Genomic DNA, 15,270 nt, shown 5'->3' with positions numbered 1-15,270 from the left:
AGTCGTTAAGCGTCTGCCTTCAGCTCAGGTCATGATCCCAGGGTCCTGGGATCGAGCCCCGCATCGGGCTCCCTGCTCGGCCAGGAGCCTGCTTCTCCCTCTCCCACTCCCCCTGCTTGTGTTCCCTCTCTGTCAAATAAATAAATAAAATCTTTAAAAAAAAAAAAATCAGTCACCCCCTCTAACCATTTCCTCCTCCAAGGTTTGTGGCGTTGTGCCTTGTGTCAGAAATCTTTGCTCAGGGTGCCTGGGTGGCTCAGTTGGTTGAGCGACTGCCTTCGGCTCAGGTCATGATCCTGGAGTCCCTGGATCGAGTCCTGCATCGGGCTCCCTGCTCGGCAGGGAGTCTGCTTCTCCCTCTGACCCTCCCCCCTCTCATGTGCTCTCTCTCATTCTCTCTCTCTCAAATAAATAAATAAAATCTTTAAAAAAAAGAAATCTTTGCTCACTCCAAAGTCCCAAAGCCCTTGCTTTTCTGGCCAACAAAACACTTCCCTAGGTGTGTGCTCTCTCACATGTTACGGATTCTACTGCGTGCCCCTGGACTCTAAAAGTACCTCCTCCACTCAGGAGCTCTGTGTGGAAAACCTTCCAAGGTCAGCTATGCTAGAGGAAGAAAATATTTCATCTTTACATCTAAGTAACAGTTTAGTAGGATACAAAATTCTTTTAAAGTTATTTTACTTTAACACTGAAAAAGTATCTCTTAGATCCATTGTTGCTACTGACTAGTCTGCTTCTTACTCCTTTGTGACTTTTTCTTTCAAAACAATTTGGAATTTTCTCTACATCTTTGTTAAGTTTTTACTCTAGTGTCTAGGCGCGGGCTTTCTGTTGTGTTTAGCATTCTTTAAATTTCAGACCTTTCCTCTTTTATGATTTCTGAGAAACTCTTGGTCATTATAACCTCAAACATTTTCTTCCCCTTCCTCCGGTCATTTCCTCTCTGCTTCTGAGATTCCTATTATACAAACGTTGACATTTCTAGCCCCTATCCTCCACAGCACTTTGCTTCGCCTACCTTTCATCTCTTTATCCCTCCGAAAGCCTTGTAGAATTCTTAAACCTGACCTTCCAACTTCTTCAGTCTTCAGCTACATCCATTCTGCTACTCAACCCATCTCCTGAATTCCGCGTTCCCAAGTATGCCTCCCTATTCCCGCTTCATGTACCCACTTCCTTTCCTTGATGATATTCACTATGCTTACTCCACCCTCCCAGGAGGCTGGGAACATGAATTATGCTCCCACTAGCACAGGCTGTCAATCTGCCATTTTCCTTTCATTCGACTATACCACTTGTCAGCTTCTCATTATGGCTCCCTATGAGCTCTTCATCAGGTGAGACCACACTACTCCTCCAATCACTGCACCCCCTCCAATGAACTCCCTACCTCCCCCAGAGGTACAGCTAGAATCCAGAGTCTCACATGACCCACCACCGTCCCCCGAACCCTCCTGCCATCCCTCCTGGCACCAGCCCCAACACACTCCCGCCAGTCTTCAACAAAGCCTGCTTCTGCCTCGGAACGTCCACCGCTGCGGATTCCCTCACCTCCTTTGTGACCCTCAGTGGGGCCTCCCTATCACCATATTTAAATCTGCCCCTTCCCAAAGCCTAGCACTTGATTTTCTTCCCTGTTTTTTTCCCGCAGTCCTTATAAACCATTGGACGAGTGGGTAGTTCCTATTTACTGTTCCTTGAGGACAGAAACTTTGTTTACTGCTGTATCCTCAGGATCTAGAAGAGTGTCTGGCACTATTAGGGGAGTGGGGAGGGGAGTGTACCTCCGGAATCTCACTCTGGGCTCATCAGCCACTGGACAGGCTTTGCAGAGAGAATCTAACCTTCAAGCAAATTCAAGGAGGCACTGCTCTTTTCCAAAAGCTATCTCCCTTCACTGGAATCTGAGACTTCAGGGTGTGGAAGGGATGGGAAGCAGCAGCACTGGGAAGAGAAAAAGGCAGAACTATAACAGTCTCCCTTGGCCAGTACATCCAGCCTCTCCTGCTCCAAGTTGTCAACACTACCTCCCAGACTGGAATCTACCTTCCGTCTCCCCTGGGGGTTCCTCACAGTTTTTGTTATTTTCTCTGGGTTCTGTGGCATTTCCAGTTCCAAGAAGGGAGTTAGCAGTCTGGGCTAGCCTTTTGATTGCTGCTGTCACAAATTACCAAAAACTTGCTGGCTTAAAAGAACACAAATTTATTATCTTAACAATGTTGCAGGTCAGAAATTCAAAATGATTCTCACTGAGCTAAAGAGCTGTGTTCCTTTGTAGAGGCTCTAGGGACTTCTAGAGGCCACCCAGTGGCCACTGGCTCGTGGCCAGTGAAGTCTTTCTGCTCATTACATCACATGCCCTCCATAATGGCCATCACACAGTTACCCCATTCCCCCACCCCCTCCCCTCCAGCAACCCTCAGTTTGTTTCCTATGATTAAGAGTCTCTTATGGTTTGTCTCCCTCTCCAATGTCGTCTTTATTTTTCCCTCCCTTCCCCTATGATCCTGTTTTGTGTCTTAAATTCCACACGAGTGAGATCATATAATTGTCTTTCTCAGATTGACTTACTATGCTTAGCACAATACCCTCTAGTTCCATCTACATTGTTGCAAATGGCAAGATTTCAATTTTTGATGGCTGCATAATATTCCACTGTATATATACACACCACATCTTCTTTTCCCATTCATCTGTCTATGGACATCTGGGCTCTTTCAATAGTTATTGTGGACATTGCTGCTGTAAAAATTGGGGTGCAGGTGCCCCTTCGGATCACATTTGTATCTTTTGGGTAAATACCCGGTAGTGCAATTGCTGGGTCATAAGGCAGCTCTATTTTCAACTTTTTGGGGGAACTCCATACTGTCTTCCAGAGTGGCTGCACCAGCTTCCATTCCCACCAACAGTGTTAAGAGGGTTCCCCTTTCTCCGCATTCTCGCCAACATCTGTCATTTCCTGACTTGTTAATTTTAGCCATTCTGACTGGTGTGAGGTGGTATCTCATTGAGGTTTTGATTTATATTTCCCTGATGCCAAGTGATGTTGAGCATTTTTTCATGTGTCTCTTGGTCATTCATATGTCTTCTTTGGAGAAATGTGTGTTCATGTCTTCTGCCCATTTCTTGATTGGATTATTTGTTCTTTGGGTGTTGAGTTTTATAAGTTCTTTATAGATTTTGGATACTAGCCCTTTATCTGATATGTCATTTGCAAATATCTTCTCCCATTCTGTCAGTTGTCTTTAGGTTTTGTTGACTGTTTCCTTTGCTGTGCAAAAGCATTTTATCTTGATAAAGTCCCAAAAGTTCATTTTTGCCTGTTTCCCTTGCCTCTGGAGACGTGTCTAGCAGGAAGTTGCTGTGACTGGGGTCAAAGAGGTTGCTGCCTGTGTTCTCCTCTAGGATTTTGATGGATTCCTGTCTCACATTTAGGTCTTTCATCCATTCTGAGTCTATTTTTGTGTATGGTGTAAGGAAATGGTCCAGTTTCATTCTTCTGCATATGGCTGTCCAATTTTCCCAACAGCATTTGTTGAAGAGACGGTCTTTTTTCCATTGGATATTCTTTCCTGCTTTGTTGAAGATTAGTTGACCATAGTGTTGAGGGTCTATTTCTGGTTCTCTATTCTGTTCCATTGATCTATGTGTCTGTTTTTGTGCCAGTACCATACTGTCTTGATGATGACAGCTACATAATATATCTTAGACTCCAGAATTGTGATGCCACCAGCTTTTGTTTTCTTTTCCAACATTCCTTTGGCGATTTTGGGTCTTTTCTGGCTCCATACAAATTTCAGGATTATTTGTTCCAGCTCTGTGAAAAGAGTTGATGGTATTTTGATAGGGATTGCATTGAATGTATAGACTGCTCTAGGTAGCACAGACATTTTAACAATATTTGTTCTTCCAATCCACGAGCATGGAACGTTTTTCTATTTCTTTGTGTCTTCCTCAATTTCTTTCATGAGTGCCCTATAGTTTTCTGAGTACAGATCCTTTTCCTCTTTGGTTAGGCTTTTTGTTTTTTCTTAAGATTTATTTGAGACAGAGACAGCACGAGCAGTGGAAAGGGACAGATGAGAGGGTCCCTGCTGAGCAAGGAGCCCAACCTGGGGCTCGATCCTAGGACCCTGAGATCATGACGTGAGCAGAAGGCAGACACTTAACCAACTAAGCTACCCAGATGCCCCTCTTTAGTTAGGTTTATCCCTAGATATCTTATGGTTTTTGGTACAACTGTAAATAGAATAGACTCCTTAATTTCTCTTTCTTCTGTCTCATTGTTAGTGTATAGAAACGCAACTGATTTCTGTGCATTGATTTTATATCCTGCTACTTTGCTGAATTCCTGTATGAGTTCTAGCAATTTGGGGGTAGAGCATCACATCATCTGCAAAGAGTGAGAGTTTGTCTTCTTTGCTGATTTGGATGACTTTTATTTCTTCTTCTTGTCTGATTGCTGAGGCTAAGACTTCTGGTACTATGTTGAAGAGCAGTGGTGATAGTGGACATCCCTACCATGTAGGGATGATCTTAGCGGAAAAGCTCAGTTTTTCCCCACTGAGAATGATATTCCCTGTGGGCTTTTCGTAGATGGCTTTTATGATATTGAGGTATGTTCCCTCTATCTCTACACCATGAAGAGTTTAAATTAAGAAAGGATGCTGTACTTTGTCAAATACTTTTTCTGCGTCTATTCAGAGATCATATGGTTCTTATCCTTTCTTTTGTTAGTACAGTATATCACAATGATTACTTTGTGGATGTTGAACCACCCTTGAAGCCCAAGAATAAATCCCACTTGGTCATGATGAATAATCCTTTTAATATACTACTGGATCCTATTGTCTAGTCTCTTGGTGAGAATTCTGGCATCCATGTTCATCAGGAATATTGGTCTGTAATTCTCCTTTTTGATGGGGTATTTGTCTGGTTTTGGGATCAAGGTAATGCTGGCCTCATAGAAAGAGTTTGGAAGTTTTCCTTCCACTTCTATTTTTTGAAACAGCTTCAGAAGAACAGGCATTATTTCTTCTTTAAATGTTTGGCAGAATTCCCCTGGGAAGCCATCTGGCCCTGGAATCTTGTCTGTTGGGAGATTTTTGATTACCCCTTCAATTTCCTTGGGGGTTACGGGTCTATTCAGATGTTCTATTTCTTCCTGGTTCAGTTTTGGTAGTTTATACCTCTCTAGGAATGCATCCATTTTTTCCAGACTGCCTAATTTGTTGGCATACTGTTGCTCATAACATGTTCCCTTAGTGTTGGTTGTGATCTCTCTTCTTTCATTCATGATTTTATTTATTTGGGTCCTTTCTCTTTTCTTTTTGATATGTCTGGCCAGGGGTTTATCAATCTAATTCTTTCGAAGAACCAGCTCCTAGTTTCTTTCATCTGTTCTACTGTTCTTTTGGTTTCTATTTTGTTGATTTATGCTCTAATCTTTATTGATTCTCTTCTCCTGCTGGGTTTAGGCTTTACTTGCTGTTCTTTCTCCAACTCCCTTAGCTGTTAAAGTTTAGGTTGTATATTTGACACCCTTCTTGTTTCTTGAGAAAGGCTTGTATTGCCATATACTTCTGTCTTAGGACAACCTTTGCTGCATCCCAAAGGTTTTGAAAGTCGTATTTTCATTTGTTTCCATTAATTTTTTAAATTCTTCTTTAAATTTCCTAATTGACCCATTCATTCTTTAGTAGGATGTTCTTTAAGCTCCATGTATTTGAGTTCTTTACAAATGTCCTCTTGTGAGAGTTTAAGTTTCAAAGCGTTGTGGTCTGAAAATATGTGGGGAATGATCCCAATTTTTGGTACCGGTTGAGACCTGATTTGTGACCCAGTATGTGATCTCTTCTGGAGAAAGTTCCATGTGCACTCGAGAAGAATGTGTATTCTAGTTGCTTTAGGATGGAATGCTTTGAATGTTATCTGTGAAGTCCATCTGGTCCAGTGTGTCATTCAAAGCCCTTGTTTCTTTGTTGATCTTCTGCTTAGATTCTGTCCATTTCAGTGAGGGGGGTGTTAAAGTCCCCTACTATCTTGTATTATTATCGATGTATTTAATTTTGTTATTAATTGGTTTATATAACTGGCTGTTTCCATGTTAGGGGCATAAATACTTACAACCGTTAGATCTTCTTGTTGGATAGACCCTTTAATTATGACATACTGTCCTTCCTCATCTCTTATTACAGTCTTTGGTTTAAAATCTAATTTGTCTGATATAAGTATTACTACCTGAGCTTTCTTTTGATGTCCATTAGCATGATAAGTGGTTTTCCACCCCCTCACTTTCAATCTGGAGGGGTCTTTGGGTCTAAAATGAGTCTGCAGACAGCATATTGATGGGTCTTGCTTTTTGATCCAATCTGATACCCTGTGTCTTTTGATTGGGGTATTTAGCTCATTTAAGTTCAGAGTTAACTACTGAAAGATATGAATTTTGCGCCCTTGTATTGCCTATAGTCACTATTTCTGTATATTGTCTCTGTTCCTTTCTGGTCTATGTTACTTTTGGGCTCTCTCTTCACTTAAAAGATCCCCTTTAATATTTCTTGCAGGGCTGATTTAGTGATCACAAATTCTTTTAGTTTCTGTTAGTCCTAGATGCTTTTTGTCTCTCCTTCTATTTTGAATGACAGCCTTGAGGGATAAAGTATTCTTGGCTGCATATTCTTCTTATTTAGCACGCTGAATATATATATCATGCCAGTTCTTTCTGGCCTGCCAGGTCTCTGTGGGTAGGTCTGCTGCCAGTCTAATATTTCTACCCTTGTAGGTTACAGACCTCTTGTCCCGAGCTGCTTTCAGGATTTTCTCTTTGTCTCTGAGAGTTGCAAGCTTCACTATTATATGTCGAGGTGTTGACCTATTTTTATTGATTCGGAGGGGGGTTCTCTGTGCCTCCTGGACTTGAATGCCTGCTTCCTTCCCCAAATTAGGGAAGTTCTCCACTATAATTTGCTCCAATATACCTTCTGCCCCCCTCTCTTTCCTCTTCTTCTGGGATCCCAATTATTCTAATATTGTGTTGCTTCATGGTATCACTTATTTCTCGATTTCTCCTTTTGTGATCCAGTAGCTGTTTACCTCTTTTTTTCTCAGCTTCCTTATTCTCCATCATTTTGTCTTCAGTATCACTAATTCTTTCTTCTGCCACATTTATCCTAGCAGCTAGAGCCTCCATTTTTGATTTCATCCCATTAATAGCCTTTTTGATTTCGACTTGGTTAGATCTTAGTTCTTTTATTTCTCCAGAAAGGGATTCTCTAGAGTCTTCTATGCTTTTTTTAAGCCCAGCTAGTATCCTTATAATTGTTATTCTGAACTCTAGTTCCGACATCTTACTTATGTCCATACTGATTAGGTCCCTGTCAGTCAGTACCGCCTCTTGTTCTCTTTTTTGAGGTGAGTTTTTCCGTCTTGTTATTCTGTGCAGAGAAGAATAGATGAACGAGAGAACAAAATACTAAAATGGCAATAACAGCCCCAGAGAAACACCCACTAAACAAATCAGAAGAGACCCAAACCCGAAAATAAATAAGTAAATAAATAAAAATTTTAAAAAGAGAGAGAGAATATAATCAGACAAGGTGAACAGAACAGAGCAATACACTGGGTCCTGTGTGTATTTTGGTCTGTTACAAAACTAAATCCCAAAACTGTAAAGAAAGAAAAACTAATTTATGTACAAAAATCAACTTAAATACAATGAACAGATAGGATGTAACTGTAAAAATGAAAAACACAAAAGAAAAAAACAAAAAACAAAAAAAGAAAGTATAAACAGACAAGTGAACAGAACAGAGCTATACACTATATCCTGGGTGTATTTTAGTCTGTTAGAAGAAACGACATCCCAAAATTGTAAAAAAAGAAAAACTTGTGTACACACACACACACACACACACACACACACACTGAAAGGACAGAATATAACTGCAGAGATGAAAATTTAAAAAGACTTAAAAAAAAAAAAGAATATAATCAGATAGGTGAACAGAACAGAGCAATACACTAGAATCTGGGTGTATTTTGGTCTGTTAGAAGAAACTGCATCCGAAAACTGTAAAAATGAAAATTAAGAAAGACTTAAAAAAAAAGTTAATAAGAAATTGATTGAAAAGGAAAGAGAAAAAAATTAAAATTAAGACTAAAGAATGAGAAAAAAAAAAAAAACATGAATTCTATACACTATTCTCCCCTAGTTCTGGAGTTTTGCAGTTCTCTATGATGGGTAAACATGGTCTTAGCTGGATATTCTTGCTGATCTTCTGGGGAGGGGCCTGTTGCACTGATTCTCAAGTGTCTTTGCCGAGGCGGAGTTGCACTGCCCTTGCCAAGGGGCTAGGCTAAGCAAGCGGCTCCGGATTGCTCTACGTGGCTTTTGTTCCCTGAAGGCTTCCTGCGCAGCTTTAGAGGATGAGAATGAAAATAGCAGCCTCCCAATCTCTGGCCCTGGAGTGAAGAGCTCAGAGCCCCACTCCTCTGTGTGCCCTTAGGAAAAAGCAGTTAAACATTTCTGTCTCCCAGGTCTCCAGCTGCACTCTGTGATCACCTGGCCTGTGACCAAGCATTTCTATCTCAGGCACGCAACCCTGCTTCGAGGCTCCAGAAGGGGTGGGTCTTGCCGTGGTTCTGCCGCTTGCTGGGCCCCTGCTTGGAGAACGGTTGCCCAACTGTGCCACAGTCTGCAGTTTATGGCAAAACCAAGCTGAAAGCCCACTCATGGGCTCATTGATAACAGCCGGCTTCCCTACGCCGATGCCTGGGAACTCTGCAACACTCAGGCACCCTGGTCTTTCTTTGACCCCGAGGATCCTGAGACCACACCGTCCCATCTAGGATTCTGCCCCTCTTTGCCACCTGAGCACCTTTCAGGCAGAGAAGTCCCTCACCAGAGCAGACCTCTAAAAGTTCTGATTTTGCACTCAGCTGCTATATCACCTTCCAGTGCCACCTGCCGGAGCTTCCCATATATCGCCTCGGATTCACTTCTCCATACCCCCTACCTTGCAGAAAGTGGTCACTTTTCTATTTGTAGAACTGCAGCAATTCTTTTTTTTTTTTTTTTTAAATCATTGATTTTAAAGATTTTATTTATTTATTTAACAGAGAAAGATACAGTGAGAGAGGGAACACAAGCAGGGGGAGCAGGAGAGGGAGAAGAAGGCTTCCCGCAGAGCAGGGAGCCCGATCCGGGGATTGATCCCAGCACCCTGGGATCACGACCCGAGCCGAAGGCAGATACCTAATGACTGAGCCACCCAGGCGCCCCAAATTGCAGCAATTCTTTTCTTAGAGCCTGGTTGAGTTCACAGGTATTCAGAATGATTTGATTACTATCTAGCTGAATTCCTGGGACCTGATGAAACTAAGGTCTCCTAGTCCTCCGCCATCTTGGAAAGTTGCCAGTGAAGTCTTTGCACATATCATCACTTAAGACACTGCTTCTGTCCTCACATCTCCTGACTCTCCTGCCTCCCCTGTTCACCCTGTGATTACACTGGGCCCATCCAGATAATCCAGGATAATCTCCCCATGTCAAGACCCTTAATCACATCTTAATCACTCTGCCATGTAACCTAACATATTCATAGGTTCTGGGGATTAGGACTTGGACATGGAGGGGGCATTCTTCTGCATACCACAGCTATATGTCATCTTGTCAGGAACTGGTGACCAGAGTTTCTAAAACTTGAGTCTACCGCTAGGCTTCAGGTTATCTGTAAAATCCTTGAGATTATTGGCAAAATGTTCTATCTTCTGACGTGTTTCTCAAGAGAGAGCCTATAGCTTTTGTGATTCTCAAAAGAGCTATGTAAGAGCCCATCACTATCAAACAGTTACTGTCCAAGACCTGACTGAAAGAAGACAGCAAAGACCAACACTATCCCCATAACTATCAGAACACAACACAAATTCCCCCACCTTATACCGTAAGAAAAACTCATTACTTCTTCTGTCCCCTTCTCAGGACATGCACAATTCCACACCGCACACAAACCTCTCCTGAGATAGAGGTGCCTGGGGTCCCAGTTTAAAGGCAGAATAATCCCCCCAGTATGCAAAAAGGGCAACAGTGACTAACAGGCCTGTGGGTAAAAAGTGAGGTGGGATCAAACTTGAAGTCATACAGGACCCCATGCCTGAGCCCTCTTCTTTTCCAGCCAAGCTTCTAATTACAGGTGGAGAAAATAAAAGCCCTTGGCAAAAACAAAGCTGCCTCTTGGCAGAGCAGCTTTCCCAGATCTGGGCCCCTTCTCTTCCTTCTCTTATTCTCAAGAAGGAGAGGCTCACCACCGTGTTCACCCACTCTGATAGCTTTCCTCACATGGCTGCCCAGCATGCTGCTTACCAAAGGCCAGTATTACAGACTCTGGATATGAAATAGACTCTGGATATGAAATGGAACGCTTCTTCATCTGACCCCGAAAAATTTTACTTAGCACAAGTAAATGCCTTAGGAAATAGTGTCTCTCTTACACCTGTGTGCCCAGCCACAAGGGAGAAAAAGGTCACTTACTTTGACTGCAAGGTCTGCCTCGGCCATGTGCCATCTTCATTTTGGGGCTCAATTACTAGCACCTGAGTGAAAGGGGAAACCAAATAAGGAATATGCAAAGCATCTCACTGGTGATGAGCTCAGAACCAGAAGATATCTGGCCACACACCCTGGCAGAGCTGCCTGCTGGGCATGGCCTGAGCCCTCCTACCTGACCCTGGTAGAGCCCAGCATCCTGGACAGTGTTGTCTAGCTTGCTCAGCTGCTCATAGGTGTTGCTCATGTATTTGTTCCATAGTCGTGTTTCACGCTCAGCAGGGATATTGAACAGCTTCCGCATCTCCTTCTCAATGGTTGCTAGAGACAGGCAGAAAGATCACTCAGGATTTCCTCGAGATGCAAGGCTAAAAAGAGCTGTAGCAAGCTAATGCTCATCCTCCTTCCTGTTCGGATGGTCAGTCACAGAGTGCCTTGGACCAAAAGTTCTGACTGACAGCCCCTCAGTTTTTAAGGCCAAATGTCTCCCATGGGAATCCTCTTGCACTCACACACTAGAAACTTTCCCTGTGCTTCTCCTTCTTTAATGAGGTGGGTCCCATTTATAGCACACAAGCAACACAGAAAGGTGAGAAAACTTATCTTTGAAGTTAAGATAAATGTGGTTTCAAATACTAGCCCTGCCACTTGTTTTTTTTTTTTTAAAGATTTTATTTATTTATTTGAGAGAGAGAATGAGACAGAGAGAGAGCATGGGAGGGGGGAGGGTCAGAGGGAGAAGCAGACTCCCTGCCGAGCAGGGAGCCCGATGCGGGACTCGATCCCGGGACTCCCAGGATCATGACCTGAGCCGAAGGCAGTCGCTTAACCAACTGAGCCACCCAGGCGCCCCTACCACTTGTTTTTTTTTTAAAGATTTTATTTACTTATTTGACAGAGAGATAGAGAGCACAAGTAGGCAGAGAGGCAGGCAGAGGGAGAGGGAGAAGCAGACTCTCCACTGAGCAGGGAGCCCGACGTGGGGCTCGATCCCAGGACCCTGGGATCATGACCTGAGTCGAAGGCAGCCGCTTAACCGACTGAGCCACCCAGGCGCCCCCCATGCCACTTTCTAACAGAGATTTTTTAATAAGTTACTGTAACCTCTCTGAATCTGCATTTCCTCATCTTTATCACCATTATCACCGCATGTCAGGGATCATGCCCAGTGTTCTATAAAACATGATTCCCAGGCTTAGCTCTCCTCAAGATCCAGGTCAGGACCAGCACCTACAACCTGAGTCTATGTGGGTAACAATTCTGGAGGGGGTGTCCGGCTTCGCACCCATCAGCCACAATACTCTGCACTCTCCCTCCGAATAAGCAGGACCCCAGCCCAGCTACTCACCGATGGTGTCTGCCTTGCTGAAATGGCAACTCAGCATGTTGGTGGGGTCACTATTCTCACAGAGCTTCAGTTCCAGCAAATACACCTCCACCTTGCAGTGCTTGACAAACAGGCCATGCTCCACCACCTGCAAACAAGAGGCACAGGTGAAGGAGCAGGGGTTCCACACCAGGCAGTCTTGGAAACAATAGGTTTCATTAGTGGTAAGAGGCAGAATCCACACAATAATCATTTTCCCTAAGTGATCAGGGGATCAGGACAGATTTTTAAAGCCACCAGCAACTGTCCAAGAGTTGAAAATCTTTCTCCCCTTCATGAGGGAGAGCACCCGGATGGAGCCAGAGCTAGCTACAACACTGCCCAAAGGGAAGCCACTGTTCATCTCTAAATCAGGATCATGAGGTCTCCCTTGCAGGGTTTGTCGAATGAAAGGACTAGAGAACATAGCTAAATCCCTGTGGTAGCAGAACACTCACCATATGGCAACACTGTGGGCATGAGGGGACATCTGCAGGAGACTGGCACACCCCCAACTTTTTGATCCCTAACCCCTCTCAGGGGCCCAGGTTTCCAGCTGGAGAAAGAAGGTCGTTCTGGCCCCAAACAATGACTCTCACTTAGAAGCATGGCCTCAGGACTGCAGATCTTTCCTACTCTGAGAAGGGAAACTACATACCAGGGAGAGTGAGAAATTTACCCAATGTCTACCTATTAGCAGGCATGTGATGTCCCCTCTGGTAGGACAAGCAAATGACTGTGAGAGTCAGGGTGGATGGTCTTCTCCTAAGTCCCATCTACCAGAGGGGTAAAGAATCTGGGTTTCGATCATATGGCCCGCTTTCCCTCAGGAGGCTATTCTTCTCTGGCTTATGAACACCTGCTTTTTGAGATATTCAACAGTGTGGCCAAAGACTCATAAGCATAGAGGAAAAAGCAGTCTCAGAGAAGCTGTAAGATAAACAAGAAGCAGTACATTACTGTATGTCCATATGACCCCAAGTAAACTCTCTCTCATAGAGCCTTCCAGAAAGTGCTCTCATGGCACTGCTGGATACATCCCAAGCCACTGGGCAGCTCTGATGTTTGGAGGCCACTCACTGTAACATCTCAGGTGAGCAGCCTCACTCACCACCACTCACGACCACAATTCCCTAAAGAGAACCAGAAACAAGGCCTCAAACACCTCTATTCGACCACTTAGGTACATCCAGTACCCGAGAAAACCAACACAGTCAGTGTCCCCAGGGAGCACTCGCAGACACTGACCGGCAACTGCGACAATTCGTGTACTCACTTTTCTGACAATGGGCTGCTGGCCTTCTACACAGCCATACCAGTTTAGTAATTTATTCCAGGCCTCTGTTGGGACCAATACGTAGTCCAATTCATCAATTAAATGTTCTTTCAAGGTCTGACTCTCAGGATCTGAAAAAAGAAAACAGCTCATAACTCACTGCTCTTCTCCCCAGAAATATTTGTTTTACAGGATTCTTATGTACTTTTCAGAAATAAGAAAATTATTTATAGGAACAAGTACAAAATTCCAAAATTCTGTCACTGGCCATAACACAGAGCAGACCTGACAACTGTCTTCAGCCACGCCTTCAAAGGAATGTGTATTTCTTCTATAATGAAATGGAGTAGGGAGGATAAAAAACTCCAATTTACATTTTCAACATGCTTCCAGATTCCACAATGAAAACTGTTAATTACGAATATTTAACATAATATTCTGCTTAGTGAAACTTCATTGAGGTCAAGTATCTTCTGAAAGATTTACTAAAAAGCAACAAACCCATCATTGAAGTTAACTTTATTTTACCAAGAGTCATTCAATATTCTTAGTTTTCCAGTCCAAGTCAAAACCCAGCTGGACAACCCCTTATGGAGCGGGAATGTCTTTAACACCCTAACATGCTAAACATCCACCTCACACCTACCACAGGCAGGCAACATGACTAGGAGTCAGAAGCGGACATCCACAATCAGAAACACACCCTCAACTGACGACCAAGGAACTGGATCAAGGGAACGCTGATCACCTCCCATCAACAGAGCCTCTCTGTGCCCAGCAACACCCAGTCCTGCTGTAGTGGGTACAAAAGTACCCACAATGGTGCAACTCATCTGTAACTCAAGGCATATGATGGGGTTTTTTTGGTTTATTTTTAAAGATTTTATTTATTTACTTGACAGAGAGAGAGAGAGAATGAGCACAAGCAGGGGGAGTGGCAGGCAGAGGCAGAGGGAGAAGCAGGCTCCCCACAGAGAAGGGGGAGCCCGATGTGGGACTCAATCCCAGGACTCCGGGATCATGACCTGAGCCGAAGGCAGTCGCTTAACCAACTGAGCCACCCAGGCGCCCAAGGCATATGATGTTAAAAACCAAAACCAAAACCAAGCAGCGTTCATAAAGTGACTGCGGCTTCCCATCACCCACACCCCCCTTCACCCCCACACCAGTTTATACCCTATCCCATCAGCTCTTCTGTCCTTCCTTATATCAAGTTTCAGATCTGATCCACCTCTGCTTTTTTCATTTCCAGGGAGAATAGGAAAGGAATTAAATAGCAGCGAAGGACAGGAATACCAAGGTGAGATGGGTGAACGGATAAACATGATAGGGTATATACCTACAGCGGAATATTATTCAGCCTTCAAATGGAAGGGAATTCTGACACATGCTGCAAGGATGAACCCAAGAATATTATACTAAATAAAATAATGCAGTCACAGAAAAACAAATACTTAACGACTTCACTTAAATGAGGTATCTGGAGTAGTCAGATTCAAACACAGAAAGTAGAATGGTGGCTGCCAGGGGCTGGGAGGAAAGGAGATTGGCAGTTATTGTTTAATGGGTGGGGGGTTTCAGTTTTGCAAGGCGAAAAAGTTCTGGAGATTGGTTGCAAAACAATGTGAATATACTTAATACTATTGAACTATACACTTACAAATGGTCGAGATGATAAACTTTGTTATGTATATTTTACCATAGTTAAAAAAAAAAAAAAAAAGATGGATCCTCCTCATTGGTGAGCCAACCACTTTCCACAGCAGCTCTGGCATGATTATTAACACTGACAGAGCAGGCCTTTTCTGTTGAGCAAGAGAAGGATGATCCACTGGTATCGATCTGCTTTAGACAAAAGCTTCCCCCCCCAAATTGACACTTTTCTCTGATTTACAAATTAAACTTTTCTGAATTATAAATTAAACCTTTCTCTGATTTATAAATTGAAACTCATAGAAGTTACTCACTTCTTGTCTTACTCAGGGAGATACATTTCTGCCTTTCTAACACTAAGCACTACTCAGATCTGGCTATACACACTGTGCCGAGCAGCCGCCAGAAACCTTTAAACGTGGGAAAGGA

At 43.4% G+C, this 15,270-nt stretch overlaps 1 protein-coding gene across 3 annotated transcripts in view; it reads right to left on the bottom strand.

Annotated features, from left to right (window-relative positions):
* Positions 1–15,270, bottom strand: part of USP4 (ubiquitin specific peptidase 4) — a 51,790-nt gene that overhangs the window by 30,718 nt on the left and 5,802 nt on the right. For 2 of the 3 annotated variants that reach the window (XM_021686903.1, XM_021686904.1), the window contains exons 3-6: positions 13,189–13,319; positions 11,895–12,021; positions 10,722–10,867; positions 10,532–10,593 (exon numbers count right to left, since the gene is read on the bottom strand). In XM_021686903.1, coding sequence (XP_021542578.1) covers positions 10,532–10,593; positions 10,722–10,867; positions 11,895–12,021; positions 13,189–13,319 — 466 coding nt within the window. Of the gene's footprint in view, positions 1–10,531; positions 10,594–10,721; positions 10,868–11,894; positions 12,022–12,994; positions 13,046–13,188; positions 13,320–15,270 lie in introns of those variants that run through there. The other variant, XM_021686905.1, reaches the window with a different exon arrangement.

This window comes from Neomonachus schauinslandi, chromosome 1 (assembly GCF_002201575.2).
Source record: "Neomonachus schauinslandi chromosome 1, ASM220157v2, whole genome shotgun sequence".
Taxonomy (NCBI): Eukaryota; Metazoa; Chordata; class Mammalia; order Carnivora; family Phocidae; genus Neomonachus; species Neomonachus schauinslandi.
Note: the sequence above shows the minus strand (reverse complement) of the source record. Positions and strands in the feature narration are given on the sequence as shown.